General features: G+C 33.4%; 3 protein-coding genes across 3 annotated transcripts; 1 reads left to right on the forward strand and 2 right to left on the reverse strand.

The window, feature by feature from the left end:
* The first annotated feature begins 1,495 nt into the window (after positions 1-1,495).
* Positions 1,496-11,026, forward strand: LOC140815323 (nucleobase-ascorbate transporter 11). Its single transcript, XM_073174480.1, has 10 exons — positions 1,496-2,558; positions 3,153-3,250; positions 3,343-3,513; positions 4,131-4,231; positions 4,549-4,684; positions 4,789-4,839; positions 5,033-5,320; positions 9,587-9,821; positions 10,095-10,375; positions 10,583-11,026. The coding sequence occupies exons 1-10, from the start codon at positions 1,889-1,891 to the stop codon at positions 10,805-10,807; spliced, it is 2,256 nt and encodes a 751-aa protein (XP_073030581.1). The 5' UTR covers positions 1,496-1,888; the 3' UTR covers positions 10,808-11,026.
* Positions 11,027-11,252: 226 nt separating this feature from the next.
* Positions 11,253-16,527, reverse strand: LOC140815405 (AP2-like ethylene-responsive transcription factor AIL7). Its single transcript, XM_073174541.1, has 8 exons — positions 15,825-16,527; positions 15,613-15,695; positions 13,138-13,146; positions 12,960-13,048; positions 12,549-12,622; positions 12,401-12,451; positions 12,232-12,308; positions 11,253-11,914 (listed from the first exon to the last, which is right to left on the reverse strand). Exons 1-8 carry the CDS (start codon positions 16,508-16,510, stop codon positions 11,517-11,519), a joined length of 1,467 nt encoding a protein of 488 aa, XP_073030642.1. The 5' UTR covers positions 16,511-16,527; the 3' UTR covers positions 11,253-11,516.
* A 1,806-nt stretch (positions 16,528-18,333) lies between these two features.
* LOC140815466 (receptor-like cytosolic serine/threonine-protein kinase RBK1) lies at positions 18,334-23,081 on the reverse strand. Its single transcript, XM_073174585.1, has 8 exons — positions 22,768-23,081; positions 21,838-22,413; positions 19,864-20,121; positions 19,456-19,610; positions 19,281-19,360; positions 19,061-19,196; positions 18,801-18,950; positions 18,334-18,712 (listed from the first exon to the last, which is right to left on the reverse strand). The coding sequence occupies exons 1-8, from the start codon at positions 22,778-22,780 to the stop codon at positions 18,554-18,556; spliced, it is 1,527 nt and encodes a 508-aa protein (XP_073030686.1). The 5' UTR covers positions 22,781-23,081; the 3' UTR covers positions 18,334-18,553.
* Between the last annotated feature and the right edge of the window lie 4,570 nt (positions 23,082-27,651).

Genomic DNA, 27,651 nt, shown 5'->3' on the forward strand with positions numbered 1-27,651 from the left:
TTGTGTGAGACGGTCTCACGGGTCAAATTTTGTGAGACGGATCTTTATTTGGGTAATCCATGAAATAGTATTGCTTTTTATGCTAAGAGTACTACTTTTTATGGTGGATATGGGTAGGGTTGACCCGTCTCACAGATTGATATCCGTGAGACGGTCTCACATGAGACCTACTCAAACTAATTATATTAGTTTTAGAAACATTTTTAGTACAAATTTAATACAAGTATACCCAATTTTCTAAATTGAAGATTCCAAATTTCTTATATAGTATGATAGGCTCAAACTTTAAAGTTGGAATATTATTTTCATTCTTTTGAAGATAATAAATTTTTAAATATATATAAATCACATATCTCAGTATCACTACTCTACTACTGAAATGCAAGAAAAACAATTCAATGTCAAATATAAATATTTTATTATATCTAATCAAATATAATATCCATAAAAACCACCTAACCTCTTAAAACCGCACATCTATTTTCACAAAAAAAAAAAAAAATATATCACAACAAAAAAATATCTTCTAAAATGAACATCACATGACAATTCGATTTCAATTTAACAGAAAAATCGCTCGAACAACATTGAGATTACAATATTTATAACTTTTATGTGGTGTTTCTTCTTAACAATGGATTTGGGAATATGAAAAGGTTTGACATGATGGACGTGGAGATCTTTGGGTGCAATAACGAAGTATAACGAGTTTTTTCAGATAATGATGAACTCTCGAAGAAATCATACATCATTGAAGGAGTTTTTATATAAACTTTAAAGATCTCAATTAACCTGAGTATTAGTTGAAATAAGTTATAGACGTATTTAAATATTATATATTCACCATACAAGGTGATACATCTAAATTTAACGGAGCATTCGATGCTGGCATATGCATTCGCTACCAACAACCAAATAAAGGTATTTGTGGAGACATGCATCATATATGGATTAGAAGATAAGATCAAGAAGTTAATAATTTTATTAATCTAAATGCCATTTTTTTAGGTTTCTTTTCCACATAATGGATGCTAAAGGCTAGCTTTCTAGATGTGACCTTTACCATTAATTCCTCTAATGATAGAAACTTCACTTGTAAAATATGTGATATCTCACCTAATCCATCTTAATATTTGTCTTAATCATCAAACTTTCGTCTCTTAATTTAATTTTTCTTCTAAGCATACAAAGTTGTAATAAGTAAGAGCTTCAATTAGTCCACTTCTAGACGAAGAAATCAATCTAATCTTAACTAAAAAATTTGCAATTTGACGGTCTTTCATTGTCCCACCTTAATAATTTTTTTAAAAAAAAAACAACACACACACAAGTGTATTATATGTAAGTGTGTGCATATATTTGAGAATTAGTATATGTATATATTGTGTGTATATACTATATACATGCTTATCACAAAAACTTTTATGAAATTGATAGGAAAAATATTATTTTTGACGTTTACACTTCACGCTTGCTATAAACGAATATCAAAATAATTATCCTCGTGTACACATGGGAACGGGAAAAGAGTATACTTCACACCGACGAAAACATAGTTGGATCTCATCTCCCTCCGCCACTGTTTCAACGGCCACTGACAATGCCACTTCCAGTAGATTTAACTTCAAACTCAGTATGTACAAAAGTAGAAACAGTTGTTACAATAAGATAGTGCTGAAAGTTTTCAGCTTGGTCACTCACAATTCCCAAGCATGACACCTTCAACTGACGTTTCTCTCCACACTTATACTTCTAACTTTACGTCATAGTTTTGGTTTTTTGTTGAAGTGAGGGGAGACTGAATTGAATTGTTTGTTTGGGTTGTTTCTTGGAAATAGTTGGAACCCGTTTGAGGGAATCTGTATTGGAAGGTGGGTCGAGTTTGAAAATGGAAAATAGGGGTGAAGGGAGAAAGGGTGACCAAAAGGGGCCAGTTATGCCTCCCAAGATTGAGCCTTTTGTGCCCCTACAAGGTCATGACCCGAGGGAGTTGAAATCTTGGGCTAAAAGGACGGGCTTTGTGTCAACTTTCTCGGGTGAGACTGAGAGAAGTATGAGCAGCAGGAGGGAATCAATTGGCAGGAAAAACTATGAGAATGTTGGTTTTGAACGAGGGATTGATTTGGAGAAGGGTGTTCTTGAAAAGAATGGATCTGTATCACCCAAAATTGGGATAGATCCTATTTTGGGGAGGACCAGGAACAGAGGGATTGAGATTGAACCAGTTTCGGGGAGTGGAGGTCGAAGGGTTGATGATCGGAATTCCGCAGTGACAGGTGAAATTGAGACTCCGGGGAATAGGAAGGCTGAGTCTAATTTGGGGGGTACTGTTGGGGCAAGGCTAGATGAGCATAAGGAGAATGTCAATGGTGCTGTGAATGTAGATGGGCATGGAACTGTGACAAATAACCTGGTTGTGGAGCAAAAGAAAGATGACGGAAATTCGGGACAACAAGATGCTACTAATGCGTATACGGATGGGGACGATTCTGGGGACGCAGGCGTATGGCATCTGTCTCAGAAAATGAAATGTGGACTGCGGGATAATCCTGGTTATGGTCGGTATTATAATATTTATGTTTGCTTGATGATATTGTCCTTGTCCTTGCTTGATCTTCGTTATGGAGTTTGAATATCTTGAATCTTTGATTGAATTTCCTTCTAACACCACTGAGTGCAAAATGGAGAACAAACAGTGGAAAAATCCTCGATTTCATGAGATAGGAAATAAAATTTAATTTTTCGAAACATATTCCAAAAATTTCATTGAATGTAATTTGCCATAGAATTCTTAAATTTGTCTCTTTGAATGCTTTTAAGATTGAGGTTGTGGAATTTGCTGGAAGTTATGGAACCATAATATGCAGTCACTAGGAAGCTTATAATGGCCACATTGATATTATCTCATATTCATTGTTGACCATTTCCATCTTTTTTTAATAAAGGGCATCCTTCTATTGCAATGTGTTATCATGGGGTTGTTACTAAAAGAGTTGGCAATATACCAGTTTATGTGCTTGCTTTTCCACCCACTTATCTTTTATTTATAATTTCAGTATTGAAGATGATAATTCTACATGCTCAGATTGATTAGGCTTCATGTGAACTATCAAAAGTGTGTCATTTACTCCGACCAATCTCTTAAATTGCAGTGCCCCTTGTACTCTATGGTTTGCAACACTATTTATCTTTGGCCGGTTCTCTTATTTTCATTCCTGTTATCATTGTACCTGCAATGGGTGGTACTGATGTAAGCTTATGCTCTCTCCCTTTCTAAAATTAAGTTCATACTAGATAGGTATTTATCCTAGTGTCTTTGCCATTTTTGTGAAACAATGACAGAGGGATACTGCCACAGTAATTTCCACAATGTTGCTACTGTCTGGCATCACAACAATATTGCACACTTATTTTGGTACTCGGCTTCCATTGGTTCAAGGGAGTTCTTTTGTTTATTTGGCTCCTGCATTAGTGATAATGAATTCACGAGAGTTCCGGAATCTCACTGAAAATGTAAGTAACTTCTACGGCAGCATTATGTCTCTTGCAGTCATGATATTAAATTCCATAGCACTGTAATGTCTCTTGCAGTCATGATATTAAATTGCATAGCACCGTGGAACTCGTTTCTGTGTCTGTGAAGTGAATACCCGCTCAATAATTGCAGCATGAAAAGTGCCTTCTGCATGGGCGAAGTGAATGCGCTATTCAATTATGTTGCTTTTGCATTATCCTAAAGAACTGCAATTGTCATAAGGCCTTTAGGCGAAATCCCTATCTACTGAAAGTATCAACAATCACACATATAGCAGCAAAAGGTTTTAACTTGTCTAGTGCTCTCAAATTTGGTTCAGCTAAGTGATCTAGCAAGAGACCTAAAACAGCGCCAGCAGTCGAGTTGCTCCAATAACAACTTTTAGACATTTTACATTCTGTTCAACCTTTAACAAAAAGATGTATGAAGAATTTCATTGACGGGTTACATATATAAAATTGTTTGAAGCCAAACAGTTGCATAATATTATGCTATGCTAAAATGTGTTTTTGTCAAAAGTTGGCAAATTCTCTCTTTCCCCACCTTTAGAGAAGTGATAAATGTAAATTATGAATTATTTTTCTATTTCCTACAGAGATTCAGGCACATTATGAAGGAATTACAAGGAGCTATAATTGTTGGTTCAATATTCCAGTGCATATTGGGTTTCAGTGGATTGGTGTCTCTACTCTTAAGGTAGTCTGGCATGGGTGCCTTTTGGATTTCGAGTTTCCTTGTTATTTGGGGAAAATACTTGAGCCATGGGTAGGATATACATCTGTGAATGCAATCAGTTTCACAGTCGCTCTTGAGCTTTTTCCTCCGTACAGAATAACTTGGTTCTTGTGGGTTTTTAAATTGCTTTTTTCCACATTCTTGATCTTCAACATGATTTTTACATGGATTATAGTTAATAAAGCAAACATTGTCTCGTCAGAAACTTAAATATTGCACTGAGATTAAGTTCAAAGAACTTTAATTGGGAAATCTGATTATTTGAACACAAATTGCAGGTATATAAACCCTATTGTGGTTGCGCCTACAATAGCTTCAGTGGGTTTAGCATTCTTTAGCTATGGCTTCCCTCAAGCAGCTGCTTGTGTGGAAATAAGCCTTCCGGAGATCCTATTAGTTCTTATTTTTACCTTGGTAAGCATCTCTAAGCTGAATGTACATAAACAATATGGTTAGTCAAATGTGAATGGATAATGAATATGATAAATTGAATTATATTTTATTTTTTTTGCTTGCAGTACCTTAGAGGAATATCTGTATTTGGCCACAGAATTTTTCGCATATATGCGGTGAGTACATTCATATATGTTCATGTTAGGATTATTTATGATGTCTTATTCTAGAGGCATCTCACGTTTCCTTCAAAAAAGGTGAAAACACTTGTTGATAAATTTATTCTCTCTGTATGGCATGAGAAGTTTCCTTAATTTTTTTCCATTATATTTTTCTTGCACAATTTTTTAAAAAAATTTATCATTGCAGGTTCCCCTAAGTGTTGTGATTATATGGGCTTATGCATTTTTTTTGACGGCTGGCGGGGCTTATAACTATAAAGGCTGTAGTCCTAACATACCCAGTTCCAATATCCTCAATGATGCTTGTGTTAAGCATGCATATACCATGAAGCACTGTAGGACAGATGTATCTGATGCAATGAGGACTGCTGCATGGGTCAGGATCCCATACCCTTTGCAATGGGGTATTCCTATCTTCCGATTACGAACCTCGATCATAATGCTTGCCGTTTCACTTGTTGCATCAATTGACTCGGTCAGTAAGCATCTCTCAATTCCAATCCACCTATGAATTCTCATATTCAGGGGGTTTCAAGTAAGTCAGGAATAAAATGCCTTCTCAACCTTCCTAAGAAGGCTGAGGAACTAAATATCATAAAAAAATGGTATCCAAAGTTACATAACTTGGTTAAATATATATAAATAAATAAAAAGTAAGCATCTATTCTGCTCATGAATTCTCATATTTTAGAGCCGAATAACTCAGAAATAAATTGCCTTCTCAACCTTACTGAACATGGATGAGGAATTAAATATCATAAAATTAATAATATTCAAGGCACATATCTTAGTTAAATCTATATCTATATACCTATAAAAGTGTGGATCATCTACAATGTTTTTCAATTGTGCATTATCTATAATACCCTTCATGCAAACTTCAACAAATATATATATATATATGTAAAATTGTAACAAATGCTAATAAATTATCATTACAACATACATTGATTGTAGTAATTTATACAATTTCAATAATAAAATGTAACTCCTATATTAATTTATCAAATAATAGATCTTTATGCTATATTTAAATGTTTTATTCTTTTAATTTTCTTTCTATATTTTTTAATGATTTTATTAAAATTTTGTAATTATATTTTAAGTGCAATTTATAATTAAGTAATAAATAAATTATAGTATTACAAGAAGATGTATAAAAAATATTAACTATATGTCCAATAGTAGAATAACATGATAAATATAAAATAATATGATAATATAAAGTTTAATAATAACATATTTGAAAAATTGAAATAAGATGTCACCACACTGTTCATTACTATCATCATTATTTTCCTTTCGTTGGTTTTCTTAAATAATTTATTTTATATAAATGTGTGTGTTAGTGTGTATGATGTTAAATTCTTAATATATTGTATGTTCATGACTTCTTTAAGAGACTTAAATATCAAATTAATTACATAGAAATGAAAGCGAAATTTGAAAAGACTTGTCAAATTATACCAAAGATTTAAATACATTTGATATAATTAATAGGCAGGTTTAAAAGAATCTAATGAAAAATCAAGAAATTTGGGATTATTGGTTCTGTGATCACAGTGCTAGACATTATGACCAACATATCTAGCCGGGAACTAGATATTCATGCAGATGCAAATATGTGCAGAAAATAGAATGGAGATTTCAGGACTTGTTCAAGCGAGAAGAGGAAAATGACAAATCAAATAGGAATCAAATTTTCTGTTAATAGCTTCGAATCTTAGCAAATGTAATTTTAAAAAAAATGATAGGACAATGATTATGATGATACATGACACTAAAGATTAATTTAGAGAGGTGTCATTTTTTCCTCTTTTCTGATATAGAATAGTGATATTTCAATTATTAATTTAAGGAAATGAATCTCCATTTAATAAAATTGTTGGAAATGAAGTTTTCTTAGTTTACTGCTTTAAGTAAATATATCTAGGACATAGAAGGGGTTAGAGATGACAACTTTTCCCACGGGTTTAGGACCCTGCGGGGAAAACCTGAAACGGGGATGAGATCCCCGATTTTTTCGGGTTGGGGTTCGGGATCGGATATTTTTTAAAATCTCTAAAGTAGTTCGGTGAGGATATGAGCTTACTATCCCAAACTCCGAACTCGCCCCGCCCCGCCCCGCCCCATTGTCATCCTTAGAAGAGGTGAATAAAGTATTTATTTACTTTATTTTCAATTCTTGTGTTTAAATATATTATTATTTTTCTCAAAATACAATTTGTATCCATATGCTTTTTTTAGCTAATGAAATGTTTTATTATTTTTTATATAATTTATTGACTACCAAAATGTAGGTTTTTGAAATATTTCGAATTTACGATATTTATGTGGTTATAGTTTAGAATATAACTTAAAATGAAAAATTGTTGTCATATATTCTTAGTTATTCTAAAATTATAAGTAAGTACTATTTTAGATTTTCAAGATGAAATTTTTACATTTTATGAACATATTTATCTATTAATTGATGTAATGAGTAGATAAATATCAACATCATATAGTAAAATGTTTTCTTCCACTCTTATATTACTTAATTAAATAAAATATATTCATATAATTATATTTACACTCTTATATTGCTTAATCAATTCAAATCCTTTCATATCATTGTATTTGTATTGTTATGTTAGTTCAATTTAGGACTTTGTCTGTAAATCATTATTTCAAATTCTTATAATTTGTTTTGATCTATTTTTTTCGAACGAAATATTGTTCGATGGATTTGATCACGTTATGTAAAGATTAAAAATATTTTTATTATTAATTTATTTTTAGTTATTTAGAATTTGGGTTCACGTGCGGATGCACGTGCTTTTATGCTAGTACCTATAAAAGTGTGGATAAAGGGCATTGTTTTTCAATTGTGCAATGACAAAATTAACCTTTTATACACACTTCAATAATAGAATGTAACTCCTATATTAATTTTGTCAAATAACTCATCTTTATACTACATTTAAATGATTTATCCTTTTAATTTTCTCTTCACATTTTTTTCAATGATTTTATTGTAATTTTGTAATTATTTATTTAGTGCAATTTCTAATTAAGTAATAAATTATAGTATGACATATATATTATTATTATACCTATAAAAGTTTGGATAAAAGACATTGTTTTCCAATTGTTCAATGACAAAATTAACCTTTTTTACACACTTCAATAATAGAATGTAACTCATATATTAATTTTATCAAATAACTCATCTTTATACTTACATTTAAATGTTTTATCCTTTTAATTTTCTCTCTACATTTTTTCAATCATTTTATTGTAATTTTGTAATTATATTTTTAGTGCAATTTCTAATTAAGTAATAAATTATAGTATCACAAAAAGATATATGAAAAATTTATAACTATATGTGCAATAGTAGAATAACTAACATATTTTATGGATTTTTAAAACAATAAAAGTGTGGATAATACATTGGTAAAATACATAATTTGGTTGATTTTTAGGTTATTATGATTTATACGTTGTGTTTGAAAATATAATTTTTTTAAAAAAAATTGTTTCAGTTCATTTTGTTCTATAAATTATGTTCATTACAATGTATTATATAACATAAAATCAACTGTTTGAATTTTAATTTGGGAAACAGTTTTGAAAGTAAGTTATATAAGTTCTTATAATTCGTTTAATATGACAAGAAATTAAGCCCAAATAAATAACAAAATGATTCATTTTTTTTTAGAAAATCATTTTTTTTTTAATTTTTATAATATAATTGATATTACGTGCAACGCACGTGCATCATACTAGTATAAATAAATACACGTATATATAATCTAAAGTTGATGAAAGAAATCAGATACCAAGTTTTACATTGCGAAGTTTCTTAAATTTGTGTTGCTTTTCTGAATGGCAACATGGTAGCTGAGATATTATTGAATTTGAAGGTTAAGAGTATCCTTGATTAGAGATTCTTGGATTCCCTAATTTCATGTAACATGCTTTGCTCTCGTAGAAAAGAGCAATGGAGAAATGTTGGTGCTTTCTTTCTCTGCTGTGACAGTTACCTTTTTTAATGGTATCCTGTCAATGCCATCAAAGTTTCTTCTGCTCCTAAATTCTCTAGGACGACATAGTGAGTGTGTGTTAACTCAATATATACCAATGCAAATTAGCAGAATGCTTATCTAGAATTGCCACATTTTTTACTTAGAATGAATTTGGGGCGGGGAAAACTGCCACTCACACGCACTTGTTGAATTTATGAATGAGAACAAGTTGGTGAAAAACAAAAGTTCCAAAACTGGGTACTCATTACTATGTAGATGAAAATAGCCAGGAGAATCACTCTTTTTATTCAAATGAGGAAACCTTTATGCTCTTCCATGCTCTAGCACAGCACTTGATGCTCATGCATAATATGTCAGTTGAATTTTGAGCATTAGAAAGATGCCTGAAGTCCTACAAATTGTTAAAAATGTATTTGCATTGGTTGGCTTTGTAGCCGTTATTTGCCAGCATAGAGAAGCTAATTTTTCCAAAAGAATGCTTCAAGAATTGTCAAGTCAACACACCCATGGACGAGTAAGTGTGTGATTTAATGTACATCCTGACAAAAAAGTTGATGCAATTATATTGAACTGTTCAAAAGTTTATGTGCGCTTGCTTGACTCTAAATGCTTCTTGTGATTTGAGATTTTCCTTGTTTTGAGAATTATATGTAGCTAAAAATTGAGTGCTGGTTCATAGCTTAACACTGATGCAAAAAGGAACTGTACAGATTGGGACTTATCACACTGCATCTGTTCGAATAAATGCGGAGCCTCCTACACCTGGTGTTGTCAGCAGAGGAATTGGGTTAGAAGGTTTTTGCAGTTTATTGGCCGGCCTTTGGGGCTCAGGGACTGGGTCAACCACCTTAACAGAGAATGTGCACACCGTTGACATTACTAAGGTTGGAAGCAGAAAGGTCGTGGAGATTGGAGCCATTTTCCTTATCCTTTTCTCATTTATTGGTACTAACACACTCAATCTACCTTAAGCTTTAGATACTCCATTGTGAAAGCTTGTGTATGTGAAAAATGTCTTGTCTTGTACAACGAAGGTAATCTACGTGATTCTATCAGGGAGAATCATCTCATTTCTGTGAATTATCTCTTGATAACTTTTTCATGTTGCCGATTCCACCTCTTATGTCATTCCTAAATCTATGCATCAGAAAGCTAGGAGGGATTTAATGATGTGGATTGTGGTCAAGGGACTAAAATTTGTGACTTTGCATTTGTTAGGTAAAGTGGGTGCTCTTCTTGCTTCGATACCACAAGCTTTAGCTGCTGCTGTCCTGTGCTTCATATGGGCTCTGGTGGTGGCATTAGGTCTCTCGGCACTGCAATATACTCAAGCGGCTAGTTTTAGAAACATAACTATTGTTGGTGTTTCCTTGTTCCTTGGTTTGTCCATCCCAGTATATTTTCAACAGTACCTTCCGGAATCTGGTATGATTCTGCCGAGTTATCTCATCCCTTATTCAGCAGCTTCTGATGGACCAGTCCACAGCGGTAGTAAAGAAGTAAGTTATCAATCTGTTGGTTTCTTTATTTTCACCTTTACGATCTATTTTCATAGAAAATGGTTTGGCTTGTTCAGTTGTTTTAGAAAGGTGGAGTCTGAGAGGATCATAATTTACTATTTCAAATATAACTAATATATTTGTCAGTAAATATGCTGTAAGCACCTTCATTTCTCTTCATACAAAAACGATTTCAATTTCTCGCAGTTCGATTTTGCTGTCAATGCCCTCTTGTCTATGAACATGGTGGTGACATTCTTGATTGCATTTCTACTGGACAACACAGTCCCGGGTAGCCGACAGGAACAAGGAGTCTACATATGGTCAAACACAGAAAATGTCACGACAGATCCATCTTCACTTTCGGATTATGAACTTCCAAGTAAACTTTCTCGCTGTTTCCGCTGGGCCAAATGTTTAGGTGTTCAGTGATGTATGTATATAAAATGTTACATGTAAACTCTGGTGTTAAGAAAATATCATCTGGGTTATATCTAAGATTGTTAGAAAACAGAGAGTCTCAGCAAACTTAAAGTCATATCCTCAATTATTGGTCATGGCATCTATGTGCGCTTTGTAATGGAAAGAACGGGGGTAGACCCATTTTGTTGTATCAGTCATTTTATTTATATTGGAGCGATAAATTTTATATTTCGCGTCTTTTTTTTCATGGTGGCATTCGTTTCATTATGGCTTATTTTTTAAGTGAACATACACCCGATGCACAACCCTTGGATCAGCAGACCTTACATGCACATGGATCCAAGGTCTAAGTTTGCGCCTGGAGTACGCATAGTATTCGAAAATATGAACACGTGCTTCTTGCTGATACTTCGGAAATGATCATAAAGTTACAACTTTACATTCTGATCCAGTGAGTAAGAGAATTCATCACAACAACCTGAATTTTAATCCAGCAAAATTTGATTGAACATACATAAAATCAGCTTCTGGGAATGAAAAACAACTGGAAAATTAATCCAAACCCAAAATCAAACCTGCCACAGCATCATTCCCACCCGGCCACCCCACCATGATCATCAAAACCTATTCCTAAAGCTTTGACATGACAAAATGAAGGTTGGTATTCGACTAACTCAACCGCCGAGTTACAAAATAAATGTTAGTCGAAAATATCGAGTCAGTAATATTGGTGATGAGGCCAATCGAAGTATGGTATCGGAGATATAGTTGCGATGGAGTCAGAGGCATTAGGATTAGTGAAGTGATGGAAGAGATTGTGATGATCATATGGTGTCGTTATGGTGTTGAAAGGCACTTCACAAGGGGTATTGGTAGAAGGAAAACTAAGGCTGTTCCTGGATGGGGCTCGGAGGGTGGAGCTCGGTACTGCGGGTGGGAGCTGTTCTTCACCTTCAAGAGAGAGTTTTAACCTCTTTGCAGTCCCGCCGATGGGGAGAGAGCTGTTACCAATGGCTTCAATGTCATAACGGCTCATCTCAAAATTGGTTACTGCGTTTGCTCCTCGAAATTTAATCGCAGCGATGTCATATGCCTCAGCTGCTTCCTCTTCAGTGGCTGCCATGAGTATAAATTAGTATCGACTAAACAAACAAGCAGATATGGACCTAAAAATTCAGGTGAGACGGACGAGGGAGATCTCGAAAACATCAGAGGTGGGGGCACAAACGAAATAAGATACTTCAAGAAAATTAAGCATAAAATTTCAAGATTTTTCAGCCTCAACCTGATGCTGGTTCCACCCCTGCTGCATTAGATGGCTCATCTTTTCAAAGAATTTCAACTCAAATACAACTATCAACCAACTTTTTAAATCGTTTTCTACTTGCACACAACAGTTATTTAGCCAAAGTGTAGGAAATCTGGCACAGTACCAAATGTTCCGAGATACAGATCTTTGTTCCCAGCGACACGACCAATCCTTGCTTGCCATCGACCTTGCTGATGATGCCTGAATTTAAGAATTCGAAACCTTTGAAACTTAATTTTTTTTTTTAAAAAAAGATGACAATTAAATAAATTCACTTTGAAGAGAGTTCAAACCTCGTCACGCCCCGATAGATCGATGCACCTCGTGAGAAACCACTACTTTTCCTAAACAGAACAGAGACAGGTTAATGAAATGCGTAATCTTTCATGGCTAATTAGCATAATAATTTCCAAATTCCACAATATTTTATGACACACAAACCTTCTAAGTGAAGCAATGAATTCTTGTTTAGTAACATGCTTCATTTCCTCCAACTCCATGTAGTAGTTTGAGATCTGTTAGGAAAACTGAAATTAGAAATCACGCATATTCAAAGATAAGCGAGTAATGCGTGCATAGCACTATCTCCAACTAAACTCAATACTTGAGCTCGATCAAGTGGTCAGTTCAAGCTCTTATCGGCTTGCACGTCACTCTTCTGGAGCTTGAATCATATTTATTTTCAGCTGATGTTATCAAGATTATTGCTAGATGCAACTCTTTCATAAACTTGACCTCAAGTAGTTCAATAAGTAATGGAGCTTGGTAATAACAAAACTTGAATCGAGCTTCAACCAAGCATCGACCCTGTCTGCATATAGTCAGCATTTACTCGAAAAACAAGTATATTACCGGGAAGTTGGTGGTGGCGGTAGAGCCCCAGTACTTGAGAGCAGCCAAATCATATGCTCTTGCAGCCTTTTCTTCCTTGTCGTAACCACCTGGTTGTATCGAAATTATCATGCTACAAACAAATAAACACGGACATGAAATAGCATAAGTTAGGAGAGCATCACAAGGAATTACTTACCCAAGTAGACTGCAGATTTTAGTTCGCGAAATCCACGAAAATGACGCCAATTCATGCGAAAGAGTAGAGTTCGTCATAATACAAAATAGACAAAATCCCAGGTGCAAAACAAAAGATTAAATGCAATTCATAGAAATTACAGGGCGAAAAATCCATTTGAATACCATGGATTCTGTTAGTCCAAAAATACAAAAATAAATACGCAGGTTTTACGTCCAAGAGGCTCGGACTAAGAAAGCCACATGTTAGTTTGTTTTCCTCGAATTTTTGACAATGGAGTTATAGCGTAACTAATACAAGTCATCAATCCAAAAAAGTCGCTTTTAAGAAGCCAATCGTGAATAATCAAATCAGTGTTAATGATATGAATTCTGAAATACTCTTCAACCTCCTTTCTCTCATTCTCATTCTCACATATTAAGGGAGGGTTTTGCATATGCTATACAAGAGATGTAAACGAATCAAATCGGTTTGCGAGCTTTTCAAATCAGCTCGAAAAATATTTGATTTATATTCGATTTCGAACTTTTTTCGAGCCGAACTTGAGAAGTCCAAATTATTTATTTTGATAGTTCGCGAGCCTTAATATTTTATAAAAATAATATAATTATATATTAAATAAATAAATTTCGAATCTTTAAGTATTTATTTTCGAGCAATAGTTCGAATAGTTCGCGAACATGTTCAAATCTTTAGAGCCGAATTCGAACTCGAGTTCTAATTTGAACCAAATTCGAGCCAATATTTTTAAAATTTTCAACTCGAACAGAATTAATTCGAACCTTCAAAGTACCATTATATTAGGTTCGATTACACGGCTATGCTATACCGGGATCATTACTTCCCGTGCGACGTCGAAAAAGCTAGACTCCTTTTTTTTCCCAAAACATGAAACGAGTTTCCCATCAAATATAAAGGGTGTCCATTTGATCCAAAGTTGCAGAGATAGGGTGCTACTCACCCCGTATAGTAAATACGGAGAACTTTAATGTGATATTGAAAAATACCGACTTCATAGTAATTATTATATCCATAGCCTCACTTAATATGAAAACAGATATCCAATTCCAAGTGGTTATTAGGCAAATCAATCGACTAAAGTCCAAGTAAACACAACTAATTCAGCCATCACTCAACATGTACACAATATTATATGATAGCTGCTCATGTCTCTCAGTCTCCCTACTCTAAAATAAACAAAATATTATTATTAAAAAAACCAAAAAAATTTAAAAATACTCGATAATTATCCTACTCAGACAATTACTTCAATTAATAAAAAAAAATCATCTTGTGAATTATTAACTTTAAGAAATGGTTCACTTAATTACCAATTCTAATAATAAAAACAACTGTATTAATATTATTTTAAAATAAAAATATATATAAAGTATAAAAAAAGGTGTGAATTCCAGAAAATAAGGTGGGCAGGTGATATAATATTTGATGTGAGATATGTATATATATATATATGGTGGGATGGTGACATGGTCAAACCTTTAATTTGGGGCATCAAAGGAAAAGGCAATAAAGTTAAAGCAAAATCTGATGAAAATTCAGAAATTCAGGTGATAGAGTTCAGACTAGCTGCGTATTTTTGGTATGCGCTCAATCACTAGATGCTGTGTGTTTGGGAACACAAAATTCAATTAAAAAAACCTATCATAACTTGATAATATCCAACTCACTGACGAGAAGATCAGAAATTAGATTTTTGATATTAATATTTTTTTGAGCGAGTATAGTATAGAGTTTGTGATTTATTCGATTAACATAATTTACGTAAATTTCCTCAATGCACACTGAAAGATGATCATCGTAACAAAATTATATATTGCACTATTTTAGCAATAAATTAATTTAAAAAGAGTCTAAAAATACCCCTGCCTACTGGTTTAAATAAAGTTTTGATCTTGGTCAAAAATACCTACATATTGGTTTATAATAATGGCATGAAAACGGATTTATGTTATATCTATGTGAAAAAAATTTGCACTCATATCAAATTTTAAACAAGTAAAAAATAAAATATAAATATAAAAATCAATTCATTGGATAAATTTAGAATTTTCTGTTTGATAAATAAAATAATTTTACACATTATTCTTAGCTGTAATTAAGAACGAGTAAATGGCGGCCAAACTGATAAAATCAATGAAATATTGTCGCAGGAAACTAAGTACGAATTTGTACATTTTTCATTCTCTCAATCAATCATTAATCAATAAGAGAAATATTTTTTTATTTATTATTTTATTTTTGAAAATGAAATTAAAGACTTGTGCTTTATCGTCCACTCCACCTGAAGCAGACATTTCTTTAGCAAATGCATGCGGAATTAAATGTCCCCTTCTCCATATTTTTTTGTCTTTTTAAAAAAAAATTATTTTCGGTTTTTATAAAATATATTTGAATATTTATAAAATTATATATATTTGATATTTCTCAAGAAATGGAAACTCCTCGAAATGGTACCTTGACGCCCTTTCCTGGCTTGGCCTTCCCTTCTGCAGCTGTTATCCCACAGATGCGCCTCGTATCTCCCAGTCCATCGATGTCTGCAGCAAAATCAAAAGAAAATTTTTCACATTTTGCAGAATGTCCATGCACGTAATCAAAGATTCAATATAAAAAATCAAGAAAGTAAAACGAAAATGCCGTGTATGTGTGTGTAGATATATACATACTTGGTGACGCCTCTGTAAATGGATGTTCTTTGACCAAAAGTTTCGCCAATTTTCTTGCAACTCTCAGGGTTGACAACAATGGCGCCTTCGCTGTTCTTCTCGGTATCTTTAACGGGAATCTGAGAGTAAGCCACGAATTCTGACTCCACCGGCGACTGAGTAAACGCCGAGTCATCCACCTCCGAGCTCGACTTTGTCGAAAAATCTTGAAATCCAGCAACGGTCTTCAGATCTCGCTCCTCTCCATTGCTGACGTTGGCGCAGGCGTTGCTGGTCAGGTGGTGGTCATAAATGTGTGTTAAGGAGGAGGAGTCTTGAGTCTCGGCAGAGTCGCCGCCGGAGAAAAAGTCCTCCAGCTTGGGCTGCTGCTGCATGCTTTGATGCAGTTGCGATAAATCCAACAAACTGGTGAAAATGGAGGAATCGTTCTCCTTAGTCTGGTGGTTTTTTAACATGGTTTGGGGTTTACAATCGCTGGGGCACCCTGCAAAGTAATCTGAGCTGTAATTTGTAATCCAAGAACTCAAACTGAGACAAATACAGGGTGAAAATAGAATCTTTACAATAAATGCAAAACGGAAAACTAGAGTCGAGGTTTGTAATATTAAATATGGTTGGGTAAATGTAATCTCTTGTACAAAAAAATTTTGATGCATTAATGTTGGATATGTAATAGAGGGATGCATTCTCTTGTCTTTTCTCACATTTTTCAAACTTGTTTCGCTCAGCAAATAGAGACGAGGCCCTAATTTGTGCAAATCTTCAACCATTTACTCAAGACATTCCGGAAAGGTCCAAAAAAGCTGAATACATACACATCTCTCTCTCTCTCTGTGTCCATATATAAATGTCTAAATAATTTTTTTTACCATAGGGATAAGGATTATCTGCAAAAGGGTAGTAAAGGCGAGAATCATCCAGAGATGAAGCTTGAAACGCTGTCATTTTCATGGCGGATTCGAGCTGGGATTCCATTGGAGCTGATGACAGCGAGAATGAAAGCCAGTTTGTGCTTTCTCCTGCCATTTCCTTGATCCCTCTAATTCGCTTTTACCAAAGGAACCTCAAATAACATACAAATTCCACTTCAAAACGCCAACTGCATGAGAAAACAAGAGCCATTAATGAATCAGTTCACACACTACATATTTTTTAACATATATAATAAAGATGACCTGCAGAAATGCAGTCATACTCAGTAATTAATAATCCCTCATCACCAAGAAAACCCAGTGGATGGATCATAACAATGAGAAGAACAAAAAAAAACAAAAATTACTTGAAGCTGAATAAGATGGGTTGAACAAGGAAATTACAGAGAAAACCGAAGAAGAAGAAAGGGCACATGCAAAGCTGAATACACAAGATAATTACTGAATAAACAACCAGCTAGTAAGCAAGAGATTCTTCGCAAGTTAAAAAGAAAGAAGGAAAGACAATCTGTGATCCTCTTTTCACATCATACTACTATATATTAGTAAAAGAGAATGAAAGAAGAAACAGAAAGCTACTTATTAAACAGTAGAGAAGAGAAACAGTGGCGGCGGGTGGAGGATTACAATGGGAGAGAGGCGGTTCTATCTGCCATTCGGTGTCAAGCCTCAAGTCGACTCATCAAAGTTTCACTTTATATATTTATTTTTATCTTAATATTTGTAGGTTTATTTATTCATATGTACGCATGCATATTAACAGTGAAATAGGAAGCGAGAGCAGTGACTTTTTCGGCGGCTAAAAGAAACTCTCTCCGAACATTCGGGCGGACTGCCGCGCGTCGTAGCCATTATTCTACTGAATTGTTCGATCGCCGGCTACACCAGTTCGGTGATTAAAATTTTTGTTTTTTTGCATGTGAATGGAAAATTAAATTAAATGTATGTTATATTGAATTAAATTTTGTTAAGAGAACAAAGTCTAGAAATACTATGACTTATTAGAAATATTATTTTTTATATATAATATATAATTTTTCATTGTGTTGTTTGTTTAATAATTTTATAAAAAAATATTGTGCAATATACGATCATTTGAGTAAAATTTGATTCATTTATGTCCAAATCAATATTTTAATGATAAGAGCAATGAACGAACCGGTTTATCTTAAAATATTGGTTCAATTGATCAAATTAGGTCAACATGAACCGAAACATGTGATATCATATAAAATAATAATATTATATACTAAATAATATATTTTAGATTCTAAATATCTTAAATGTACACATAAATAATAAAAATATATAATTATATATATAATTAAATTAAAAAGAGTTAAATAAAAAAATAAAATAAAAAATAAACAAGTTCAACTAATTTTTTACTGGTTCAATATCGGTTCGATCAGTTCTTGGTTGAGTTTGAATTGAACAATTTTATTTAAGTGAAATATTTGATTTTTAAAATGATTTGATAGATGATTTCAAATAAAATTCATCTTCGTGGTATTTGAAATCAACTACAATTATTATTGAAATCAAGTCGAATTTTGTTCATGTATTCAAGCAAGTCATGAGAGAAATACAATATATTAAATCAAAGCTCAGATATATAAGTCTCAATCCTTCTAAAGAACAAGACATGCTATACTAAATTTAATGGTGAACACCATAAATATTTGTTGCTATCCATCTCAAACATTATAACCATTCTTTATATGTATATATACAAACAGCATATCAAATATCTCAAGAACCGAAGTCTCCTCCATAAAATTATGAGGATACATGAAATCATTCCATAACTAGTTCCATATGTCGATTCAAGTCCTTTAAGTACGTAGTACAAGTATAGTCTTCCAAGTCACAAGCATCCACAAGTAGTGCTCTTCCTCCCATGGATTTTTGCTTCATTTCCACCGTTTCATGGTCACCTCTTAACAGCTGAACAACCTGAGTGGAAGACAAGAATTTCACTTGAACTCGGAGGACAAAACAAGAACGGCCTCAAAAGTTACAATGTATCGAATATGATTAGTACCCGTTTCATATTGGGACGTAAGTCCGGCGAGTGATGAATGCACGTTGAAGCTACAAATATGGCACGTTTCATTTCTATAATGTCGTAATCCGAACTTAACCGAGGATCTGCTAGTTCTTTGACATTGTTCTTCTCCAGATGAGGTTTTGCCTATCAATAATAAGTGACAAAAATCAAACAGAGGAAACTCGTAGGCGGTGTTGTTATTTCTTGTTCTTGTGTATAGTTAGAAAGAGTGGCATGGTGGAAACAAGCCATACCCACATGACAAGGCTTTGTCTACAAGAATCTACTGCTCGACGACCTGTTATCAGTTCGAGCAGCAGAACTCCAAAGGCGAATACATCAGTTTTTTCATGAATTATTCCATGCATGAAATATTCAGGAGCCATGTATCTGATTTTAACATAAATTGAAAAGCGTGAATGAGAGTAATTGAATCCAAAAGGCAGGCAAGTGATCAAACTGTGGTGTGGTTACCCAAAAGTTCCTTCGATTGGAGAAACGACATGATGAACCCAGTTCTCAGGAAGCCATTTTGCTAGTCCAAAATCAGATATCTGCGCGAGATACGAATGAACATTTAGATAATGATATGGTTTCTAATAATTCTACATGTATATATATATATTCTCATTAAGCACGAAACAAGAACCTGAGCTTCGTAATCTTCAGAGAGTAGAATGTTTGAGGCTGTTATATCCCTGTGAATTATACGCCTTTGACAGTTATAATGCAGATATTGCAATCCCTCAGCAATGCCGATGGCCACCTTACACCTTATTTTCCATTCCAAACAATCTTCGGAACCTGCACTCCTAAACTTCTCATTCATTAGACAAAATATCATGCAATATAACGGAACACTGTTTTCTGATCTATTTCCACATAAGAAAGTCATTCAAATAGAATGGAAAAATCTCGGTCCTTTTTTATCCAAAATACAGGATTATCATCTTGAGCTTATGATAGTGTTACATTCTTAAAATTCAAGTTCCTTTTACGAATATGTCATACATGTTAGTCATATAATTTTAAGATAAATATTAGCCGAGAGGATCACCATGTAGTACGGTGGCGAGGCTGCCATGGGGAGAAAACTGGAGGACTAAGTGCAAGCCGTTATCAGCGCTAAAGCCGACTAGTTTAGCAGCATTTGTATGATCAATGTGAGCAATGATCCCGAGCTCAGACAAGAAGTCCCCAACTCTTTCTTCATCTTTCTTTTTTTCCTTTATTATCTTTTTTACAGCCACAACCTGACCTTCTGATAGACACCCTTTGTACACTTCTGCGTGTCCTCCTTTCCCAATCAGCTTATCTAACCAAAATTTAATGCAGGAGCTTGGTTAAACAGTTTAGCAGATAAATCATGTCACAGCTGGGAAATTATTACAATAATTTTGTCTATACAAACATACCAAGATTGTACATATATTTATTTTTGTTGTCTGAAACATTAAACATAATTGAATATGACTAGGACTCCTGCTCCACAAGTATGCCATGTGCAAAAGTTCAGCTCAGGTTCTATGATAAGAACTGCAAATCAAATTTTTTCAGATATGAAAATACAGCTACCAAATCTTGTTTTTTAACTTATACTGAGGTCAATAAATTTACCAAAAAATTATGTAGTGTCCTCAGAGACTAGATACGTCATCATCTGGAATTACTTTTCAGTAAAGCATGGGAAATTAAGCTTGGATTATTTCGAAATTTAACCTTCCTTTAACCATAATTTTTTGACATATAACCTACTTAATTTGTTAAATCTCGTCCCTTCCTTAGACTATATGTGCATGTGGTTTCTTAGCTTTTTACACAAGATACCGCAAATGGGACTACTTGTTTTTCACACGTGGAAGTCAGGAATCACAAAAACCCAAGAAGGTCATAAATAAAAAAAATGTTTGAGCAAGATTATACATAGTCATAGATAAACTCAGGGTCCCGATTCTGCTTCTATCCTAGTCTATTACCAGAGGTAGAGAAAGCATCAAAGAGAGGCCAGTCAATGCTATTGTGCTAGAAAGGGGTAAATAATATCGTTAGCAACTAAATTATATGCTGACTCTACACAGCAGGACCTAGAGATGGATTGAGTCCACCCTAAGGTCCCACTATTTAATGCTTTTTCAAAGTGCACCTAACTTTACCAATCTTATTACAAAAACGTTTAATCACATATAAATGCCAAGAAAATATTAAAAATCATAGTTTCAAGTAACATGATGCCCACTCCTATATTTATTTTTCATTTCTTTGTTTAGTGATTGGGTACATCTAATTAATATCAACTCAGTCAAAAGTGTTTGGCTACCAAAAGGAGAGGCTGTTATACTTGGAGAAAGCACTTTGACTGAAGAAGTGGGGTTGTTGATAACTTGACATTCAACCATAACTCTTAAATTTGTTAAATTATAACATGTCTGTCCACAAAATAGGATAGAAATTGCAACTTTTCTGCTGTTTTTTTTCTAAATAGACAATAATAACAAATATTATTATAACAAATTCATTTGTATCACAAACAAAAATAAACATAGCTTTCAAGATAGAAGATCATTCATCATCCCAATTTATATTGAAGCTTCTAATGTATTTCCAAGACTCTTTGCCGTGTCAACTGTTACCACATCTGATATTAGACTTGAATTTTGACTCGATCCCGTTTCGTGTTTGATCTTTAATCAAGAGTCCCAGCTTTTAATGAAATTTTAAATTTTGCAGCTAAATTTTTTTCAGAAGCTAAGACGCGACGGGTAAATAATAGTGGAGTATCGATTTAATGCTTTTTTGTATATTGTAACTTCAGACGCTTCAAGAAAGATTAATCATCTTAATAGGACAAAAGAACAGAATGAAAATATGATCCACCAAAAATCACCACTGGTAAAAGTAAAACTTTCTGTTCGAATATCCATTTATGTAGAAAAAATCATAGCTTGAAGCAAAATATGGATGAAGTATGAAGTATGAACACACTCGGAACTTAACGAGAAAATTTGAAAAACTAAAGAATAATTTAACTTACCAGGGCTAAAATTATCAGTGGCCTGCTTAAGCTCTTCAAAGCTAAAATTCCTCCAAGATGGCTTAGGCATCACGATGTCTCCACAATCAATGGCGTCCTCTTGACTACTCTTCCTCCCTATCTTCTTCCTCGTCATCTTCTTCCTCTTCAGGTCGAATCCAAACCCGTAACCGTGCCCGCCGAGCAATGAAATGGTGGGAAATTTCTTCAATGAACCTTTCTTTATCTGATTGAACAGTTTCTTCCAATGCAGATTCCCATAACTCAATTCCACTAACACTCCAGATGATTTCTCTCTCCCAAAACTGCTGCTCCTATCCATGGTGCTACCATTATCCGAGTCCGAACCCGAGATGGGAATCTCCAAAACACCCCTCGGAGACGACTGCTCCTCGATTTCTTCGTTCTTCGCCTCGGTTTCAGAAGACTCCGGCCCCTGATTTTTCCCCTTCTGTTCTTCATTTCCATCGTTATTGCTGTGTTCTGATGATTCTGTTTCTGGGTTTTCTTCCACATTCGCGGCAGTATCTTCAGAAACCAGTTTTTTCGCATGGATTTCGGATGGAACTTCATCCCCTGCATAACCAACAATCACGCATTCAAAATACATTCTCCAGTACACCCACACACGCTCAATATATTCTCCATCTTACCTTCAATGGCTATGGTTAAAGGGATAATGGGACTTCCCAAAAACAATCAATAAGCAAAATCTCCAAAAAAAAAAAAAAATCACCGATGTTTTCCCCAAATTTTTCTAGGATAGTTCAAATCTTTTTGGCAAAAAGACCTTGAAAAGTCACATTTTAGCAATCCTGTATTAATTACCCCCCTCCTCGCCCATCCTATCTTATTAAACAAACACAATCACGCATTCAAATTACGTTCTTCAGCACTCCCAACACACATATTCCATTAATATAAACTTACCTTGCATATCCATGCTTCCAGGGATCAAAAAGATTCAAATTTCCAACAAACACCAATGTTTTCACCAAAATTTTCAAGGATACGTCACATTTTTTTATCAAAAAAAAAGCTGGAAAGAGTTACATTTGAGCAATCCTACATTCATTCCCCTCTCCTTCGAAAGAGAGACACAAAAGAGAGAGAGATGGAGAAGGGAAAGAGAAATGGTATATTAGTATATCTTGTGAAGGTCGAGATTCTTGGAAGAGAGGGGGGAAAGGAACATGAAAAGCAGAGTGAAATACTGGGGCTCGTTTCAGTTTGTGGTTAAGGGAATGAATGCTATATTTATACATACAATAATAATATCTTAACTTAGACTTCATTTAAAATGATTAAATCTGGGCCGTCCATAGTTTAATGCGCAATCATCGCATCTACATTCTTACTCAAATGGGACAAGGGTATTTGTAGATTCCATCCCTACAATATAGGAAAACTTACTTCCTACACATATTGTTTTCCAAACATATTGATGTTATTTATAGTTAGACATCGTTTGACGTGAAAGATTATAGGTTAGTTGATTCCATATATTTATTTCATTCAATATTAAACTACATTTTATTTAAAAAATAAAATTATAAATCATTATATCATTTGTAGTCGTCTAATCATATCAGTCACACGACTGTGATAAAAAGACTATACGAACACATATGGTTACCTGAAATTTTGCTACAAGTAGATCGCACCATGGAAACTGAGAAAGATGAATATGAATGTATAAGTTCTTTTTTTACTTCTCTCCCAAAATATATGTAGACTTTATATGAGATTTTGGTTTGGTATTGATGGATATTTCTAAAAGTAAGAGTAAGTCTATCTATCGGATCAATGAGAATAAAAATTGATATAATATTTAGATTTCATCTTTAAACCACATTGGATGTTAGATTTGTGCATGAGTAAATTTTGGATTTAGGTTAGTAGATTGTGCATGGGTAAAGTTCGGTGGAGAGAGAGTGAGAGTTTTAGTGTAAATTCGTCGTAAATTATCACTTCATAGATTCCTCAAAAAAACAAATGATACTCTGTAGGTAAAATTATTATTTTTTTAAATTTTGGTTTTGTCAAATCATAATCAAAAATAAAAGTGTTTAGTAAATTATGATCTAGCAGTGGGGGTGTCTGTAAGTTTAAAAACTCATTTTTTTACAATTTTTATTGAGTTTTATATAAGAGATTTTTTTATCACGTTCTATCTAAGCTTTAGCTCGCACATAGACGATTGCACAATTACCTCCTGATAGCACATTCTTTTGTATTCCATAATCGTTTAACGAAAATGGATACTCAAGTATTAATATAAGTCGTTTTTTTAAATAATACAAATTCTTCAAAAAATTCCTAAATGTGGGATAAGAGGTATTATAGTATCCTTATCATTTATGACGTGGTGTCTTGTCCCAAAACCTGACCTTATATCTTATTTGCCAAAATAGCGCAGCTCCATCTCCTCTGCGCCAAATTTGGCGCAGAGGAGAGCTCTGCGTCAATTTGGCGCAGAGCTCTTTAATTTTTTTTATTTTTTTTTTTGTTTTTATTTATTATAAATATTTATATTAAAAATTATAAATATTATTTAAATAATAATTTAATATTAATATATTATTTTAATAATTAGATATAATGATTTATAAATAATAATTAAGGAATAATTTGATTTAATAAATAATAAGAAAAAATTAAATAAATAAATAAAAAATAAGGAATAATTTGATTTAATGATTTTTTTAATGTTTTTTAATTAATATAAATATGTATTAAATATTTTTAATAATAATATTATATAAATGAAGATTAAAATTAAATCGTGTTGATATAAAATATAATTCATAATAAAAATTCAAACACAAAAAAATTAATTATAATTATAATACTAATATTAACATTAATTATAATTATATTGTTAAATTTGTAAATAAATAGTAAACAAAAAGAATATTTTAGGAATATACTTTTTAGTGTAAGATTTGAAGTAAATGGGTTGGAGATGGATGTTATATTTGGTGCAGAAACTGCACTATTTTGGTGCAGAAACTGCACCAAAATAGATTTATGGGTTGGAGATGGCCTTAGAACGTGGCGTCTTTCAAAGCCTGACCTTTTATCTACCAGCATCAATAATCTAGAAATGACTCTCGTAGATGTAACATTTTGCCTCACAAGTTCAAAAAGTGAAACGTGTCTATAAAATTGTAACTTAATACGTTTTTTTTAGCGACGAGTAAATCTACGAGATGGACCAAACATAAATTATGCGGCTCTATGTGTGACAAAGGTACTCCATCTCCTTCCATGTCCTAGGAGCGGGTGAGCCCCTACAAACAATATTTTTTTAACGATGAATTTCTCAAAAATCCTCGAAAGAAAACAAAAAATTCCTTTCGCTCCCATGTTGGAAAAAAATGTGTTTGAACTCCTTAGACCCATATGTCTTTTCTTGTAAGTAAATCGGTAAAAAAACATTAAAAATATGGTTATTAAATATGATTTTTGAATATCAATTGTTTGATATGTAATACTAATATATGATTTTTGAAAAATCAAACATATATAACAAGTAGTATTAATGACACATTTATCTTTTCAGATTAAACTCGATACAAAATATTGAAAATATGACACTATATTATTTTTCACTGACAAATCTCTTTCCATCATATCTATTATCTTCAATAATTTCAATTACAAAAACTATTTTATCATTTAAATTTCAAAGTTGATAAGTTAATTTTTAATTTTTTTTAAAAAAAAACTGTGTTTTTTTATTCTACGGATAACATACATCGCATGTGTCATGACTTACTAATATATTTAATACTCGATAACGTTCTTTTCTTTTCTTTTTTATTGGAAAAAATTCAAAAATTTTTTTTATGCTTTCGACTCTCTATTAACAATCTTTTCTACTTGAATTAAGATGTATTGAATTTTTAGGTTGCAAAATTAGCTACTCACATGAATCAGTAACCACATCTATGCTACATGAGGTTGCAAACCTAATGTAGTTTACATGGTCAGTGTAATTTGCGAGCTACTTGTAATGCCCGAGATTTAATTGATACAATCAGACATTGATTAATTGACAGAATTGAGGTTATAGGAACTCAAATGACGAATCCGGGCGTTGGTTTATTTTAAACCAAGATGTTAGACCGAATATCTCGCGTCCGAGCGGTAGAAAAGCACCGCCCGAGCGCCAATTTTATTTCTTGGACAGAATGTTTGGCGCTCGAGCGGTAGAATATTACCGCTCGAGCGCCAGGAGATATTCAACCGAGGATTTGGACAGAACTCTCCGCGCCCGAGCGGTAAATTACACCGCCCGAGCGCCGAGTGAGGGCCCGGGCGGAAATTTATTACCGCCCGAGCGCCAATCAGGATTGAAGAAATGTGTGACACGTAGCTTTGCATGCAACATGATATATATAAATATATATATATATATATATATATATATATATATATATATATATATATATATATATATATATATATATATATATATATATATATATATATCAATTCATTCAGAATTGATAAGAATCGAGAAAGGAAAGCTACGAGAAAGCTTATGAAATCCTTACGCCTTTATATTTAACTCCGTCCGTCAGATTTTGAATCCGACTGCAGTACTGAGTTCCTGTCAGAGCAGGCTTCAACTGGACGTAAGTTTTGTTACGTTTAGACAAGATTTGAATTTATGATATTGTCAGAATTGAATATGATTCAGATATGGTGTTTCTGCTACAGTAGATATTATAGAATTGAAGTCAGATTGAAGAACAGATTGTTTCTGTATTTGTTATGATTTTCGAAAGATATTGACAGAGATTCGATATCAGATTTGTGTTATCGTTGAAATTATGAGTTATGTCATTATTGATTATGAGTTCTGGTATTATATCTGTGATGTTTAGACTGACGGGGTATCGAGACTGTGTTGTTATGCCGTTAAAACATCAGTTGATTAGATTGATCAGATTTAGTAATGATTTCGATTGTAACGTGATATCATTGATATGAATCAGATTGTACCTTGTTCAGATATGGATCAGATTATATACTGATTTGAGTATGGATCAGAACAGGTTTTGAATTGAGCTTATACTGATATTGTATTTGTACGATTGTCATTGCCAGACGGGGTATGGACAGATCAGAAGGCATGACTTCGTCTTCGTCAGATCGAGAGGATAAATGTATAAATAAATGTTGATTCGGGATTGTACAACTCGAGTTAGGTTTGACTTGAGTTTCCCTAAATCACATACTTTATTTTATTGCATTGATATTTGCAGATTATCATATTGATATGTTAATTTATTGACTTAGAACAAAGTCAGAGTCCGAGTCTAGGGCAGATCAGCCTAGCTAGGGCAGAACCGCCGAGTTTTTCTCAGAACCGATAAGACTCTAGACTTACGGTGTATCGAAGAGCCTTAGATGTAGATCGACGTCTATCTCAGATACTCGATACAGCATACCAAAGTCTAAATTATATTGGGATCCCTAGATTTGAGATAAGATAAGATTAGATCACGAGTCATTGATTCAGGTAATCAGATTAGATATATGTTTTGATGTTTGTTTATGCTTTTATATATGTTTTATATGATTGCATTTAATACATTGTTTATACTGGGATATTTATATCTCATCGGAGTTATACGACTGTTGTCTTGTTTTGTATGTGTGCATGACAACAGGTGGGGCAGGATCAGGGTCCAGAAAATGAGAAGAGATCGAGATTAGAGTGGTGATCACGGACTTGGATGTAGATAGGTTTATTTACTTGAATGTAGTAGTTGAACCTAACTTTAAATTAGAGGCATGTTA

Source organism: Primulina eburnea, chromosome 1 (genome assembly GCF_022965805.1).
Source record: "Primulina eburnea isolate SZY01 chromosome 1, ASM2296580v1, whole genome shotgun sequence".
Taxonomy (NCBI): domain Eukaryota; kingdom Viridiplantae; phylum Streptophyta; class Magnoliopsida; order Lamiales; family Gesneriaceae; genus Primulina; species Primulina eburnea.

What these genes read in the sequence shown, in the direction of transcription:
- LOC140815323 (XM_073174480.1), top strand. Translation starts at nt 1,889, where the DNA reads ATGGAAAATAGGGGTGAAGGGAGAAAGGGTGACCAAAAGGGGCCAGTT. An exon ending in TATCCTTTTCTCATTTATTG is followed by an intron (nt 9,822 to 10,094) that starts GTACTAACACAC and finishes TGCATTTGTTAG; the next exon opens with GTAAAGTGGGTGCTCTTCTT. An exon ending in TCCACAGCGGTAGTAAAGAA is followed by an intron (nt 10,376 to 10,582) that starts GTAAGTTATCAA and finishes AATTTCTCGCAG; the next exon opens with TTCGATTTTGCTGTCAATGC.
- LOC140815405 (XM_073174541.1), bottom strand. Translation starts at nt 16,510, where the DNA reads ATGCATCCCTCTATTACATATCCAACATTAATGCATCAAAATTTTTTT. An exon ending in CCGCCACCACCAACTTCCCG is followed by an intron (nt 12,623 to 12,959) that starts GTAATATACTTG and finishes TTTTCCTAACAG; the next exon opens with ATCTCAAACTACTACATGGA. An exon ending in ATCTATCGGGGCGTGACGAG is followed by an intron (nt 12,309 to 12,400) that starts GTTTGAACTCTC and finishes TCTTAAATTCAG; the next exon opens with GCATCATCAGCAAGGTCGAT.
- LOC140815466 (XM_073174585.1), bottom strand. An exon ending in CTGAAGATTACGAAGCTCAG is followed by an intron (nt 19,361 to 19,455) that starts GTTCTTGTTTCG and finishes TATCTCGCGCAG; the next exon opens with ATATCTGATTTTGGACTAGC. An exon ending in GACAAAGCCTTGTCATGTGG is followed by an intron (nt 18,951 to 19,060) that starts GTATGGCTTGTT and finishes TATTATTGATAG; the next exon opens with GCAAAACCTCATCTGGAGAA.